General features: G+C 58.2%; 1 protein-coding gene across 1 annotated transcript; it reads left to right on the top strand.

Moving 5' to 3' along the window:
• Positions 1 to 65: 65 nt before the first annotated feature.
• Positions 66 to 376, top strand: SPRG_16621 (hypothetical protein; the record flags this gene model as incomplete). The annotated part of the gene is made up of 2 exons (XM_012356062.1): positions 66 to 76; positions 133 to 376. 2 exons carry the CDS (start codon positions 66 to 68, stop codon positions 374 to 376), a joined length of 255 nt encoding a protein of 84 aa, XP_012211452.1.
• Between the last annotated feature and the right edge of the window lie 1,988 nt (positions 377 to 2,364).

Below are 2,364 nucleotides of genomic sequence, written 5' to 3'. Positions count from 1 at the left end.
CCACCGTCTTGAGTGTCTGTTGAACGATGATTGTGTAGTCCATGTCGTCGTCCTCGTCCCGGGCGATGTCCAGTCCGTATACCCGTGTCCAGTGTGCAAGACGCGCCACGCTGCATCTCTCGAGCGCTGCAGCAAGTGCGGCGAAATGCTGCCGGACGCATCGGCCAAGCTCACGCTCTTGCTCAAGCGCGCCGAGGTGGCCAATGCCAAGGGCTTCTCGGTCGACCTCTCAATCGAATGCGACATTTGCGAGACGACCAACACGATGACGGCGGCGACGTGCGCCGACTCCTATTGCGGCAGGAAGCTTCCGAACGACGCGGAGAAGCTGCGCATCCTCGTGCGTCGCTTCGACCTCGCGATCAGCGCCGCGTAAGCTGCACCCGAGGGGTCTTTCTTGGCTCCATCCTGAGGACTCTTTTCCATTTCCATCTCTTCCAAATACATTTTTGCCATTTTGAAGTTTTCATTTTGAAGTTTTCGACATTAAAAGTCTCGATGCGTCGACGAAGAAATCTGTTCGTCTAACTGTACATGAGGAATGGCCGCCGGCGTCGAGCTCAAGTAGACGCAATCACGAGGCTGCTGTTGCCTGACCCTGCTGAACGCTACTCTTCTCGACGTCAAACGAGAGGTGTGTAAGTGCTGGCGCCTGATGGGGCTGGTAGCGCACTTGGACGTTTTCAAACGTCACGCGACCGCGCTTGTCGGTCTCGAGAATACGAGGCAAGAGGTCGCTTGTCAGCGGCGCTTCCATCGAGAGGGTGTCACAACTCTCAAACCGCTGCAGCGAAGCATGGGAGGCTTGGACTTGGGCCAGAACGCGCCGTGCCCAGTAAAGTACCAGCGGTGCAAAGGTCGAAGCATGATCGATAGTCCAAATCCGATCTAATGCTACAGGGACAGGATGGAAGAGTTTAAAGTACAAAACAACTCCAAGGAGAGAGAACTCTCTCGGCAACTCGTCTTTGGTGATCCGACGCGCTCTGTGCGGAGTGTGCATAACACTCTTTGGTCGTGCACATCGAGCTTACACCGCGCTGGTCGCGAGGTCGAAGCGACGGGAGAGGATGCGCAGCTTCTCCGCGTCGTCCAGAAGCTCCTCGCCACACTCGGGATCGGCGCACGTCGCCGCCGTCATCAAGTTGGTCATTTCGCAAATGTCGCAGTCGATGCAAAGGTTGATCGAGAAGCCCTTGGCGTTGGCCACCTTGGCGCGCTTGAGCAAGAGCGTGAGCTTGGCCGACACGTCCGGCATGGCCTCGTTGCAGCTGCTGCAGTGTTTGTTCAAAGCTGCGTTGCGCGTCTTGCATGCTGGGCACGACTGGTGAGAGCCCCCGACGACCAGGACGACGACGTCGACTAGATCCAAAGGGTAACCAGACGAGCACTCTCAATACACAATGGATGCATCGTACCGAGGTGGACGAGCTGCTGCTCATGCCCTTCGTCAGTTGCGGCAGCGTTACCAGACGCTATCCGCAAGAGCCTTTTCCTGCAGCAACAACGATCGATGATCGTCTGCGCCATCGGACGCTGCTTGGGATCAAACGACAAGCAGTCGTCGACCAGCGCCTTGTACCACGGCGCACACTTGGAGCTCACGCTCGCCGCTGCGGACGCCGTCGACGATCGCAAAGAGGTTCATGCCAGCATACGGCACCTGGAGTGTCTCGAGCTCGGTCAAAATGACGCCAAACGAGTAAATGTCGGCCGCGTAGCCGTACGTGGTTCCCGAAGCAAAGACTTCGGGTGCGTCGTCATGTCGAGGTTGAACTCCTTTGTAAGGCCAAAGTCGGCCACCTTGATGTAGTTGGACGAGCTCAAAAGCACGTTGAGGCTCTTGAGGTCGCGGTGCATAAAGCCATTTCGGTGGAGGTCGGCCAAAGCGTTGGCAATGACCCATGCAATATCGACCGTCGAGTAGTCGAACAGAACGGGGTCGTCCTTGCGCTTCTTGTCGAGGTACTGGCGGAGGTTGCCACCGTCCATGTACTCGAGCACGAGCTTGGGGTTGTCACTGTGCTGGCAACGTATCCATGTCGGTTGCTTTCGAGTAGACGACAAGAGCGGCAGCCAGCGCACTCAGCGTCGCGCCGAGCCACTCGACCCGGACCGCGAGCCAGTGGTTGGTCGCCGTCGCCACCACGTGCACGCGCTGATGTGCGTCGAGGAGCGCGTAGTAGCTGGCGCTGCAGTGGCTCTCGATGCGGTAGGCGTGGAGCGACCGCAGACCGAGAAGACACTCGCGCACGTACGCCGTCATGGCCTCGCGTGTCGCAGCTTCGAGTCGCTGGAGACCGTTGGCCGAGGGTACATATACTCGCTGCAGTGCATAGAGCGACGCCATTGCTGGAAGCACAG

Source organism: Saprolegnia parasitica, assembly GCF_000151545.1.
Source record: "Saprolegnia parasitica CBS 223.65 unplaced genomic scaffold supercont2.366, whole genome shotgun sequence".
NCBI classification, from domain to species: domain Eukaryota; phylum Oomycota; class Saprolegniomycetes; order Saprolegniales; family Saprolegniaceae; genus Saprolegnia; species Saprolegnia parasitica.
The sequence above is the reverse complement of the archived record's forward strand: the minus strand, read 5'-3'. Positions and strand labels throughout refer to the sequence as shown.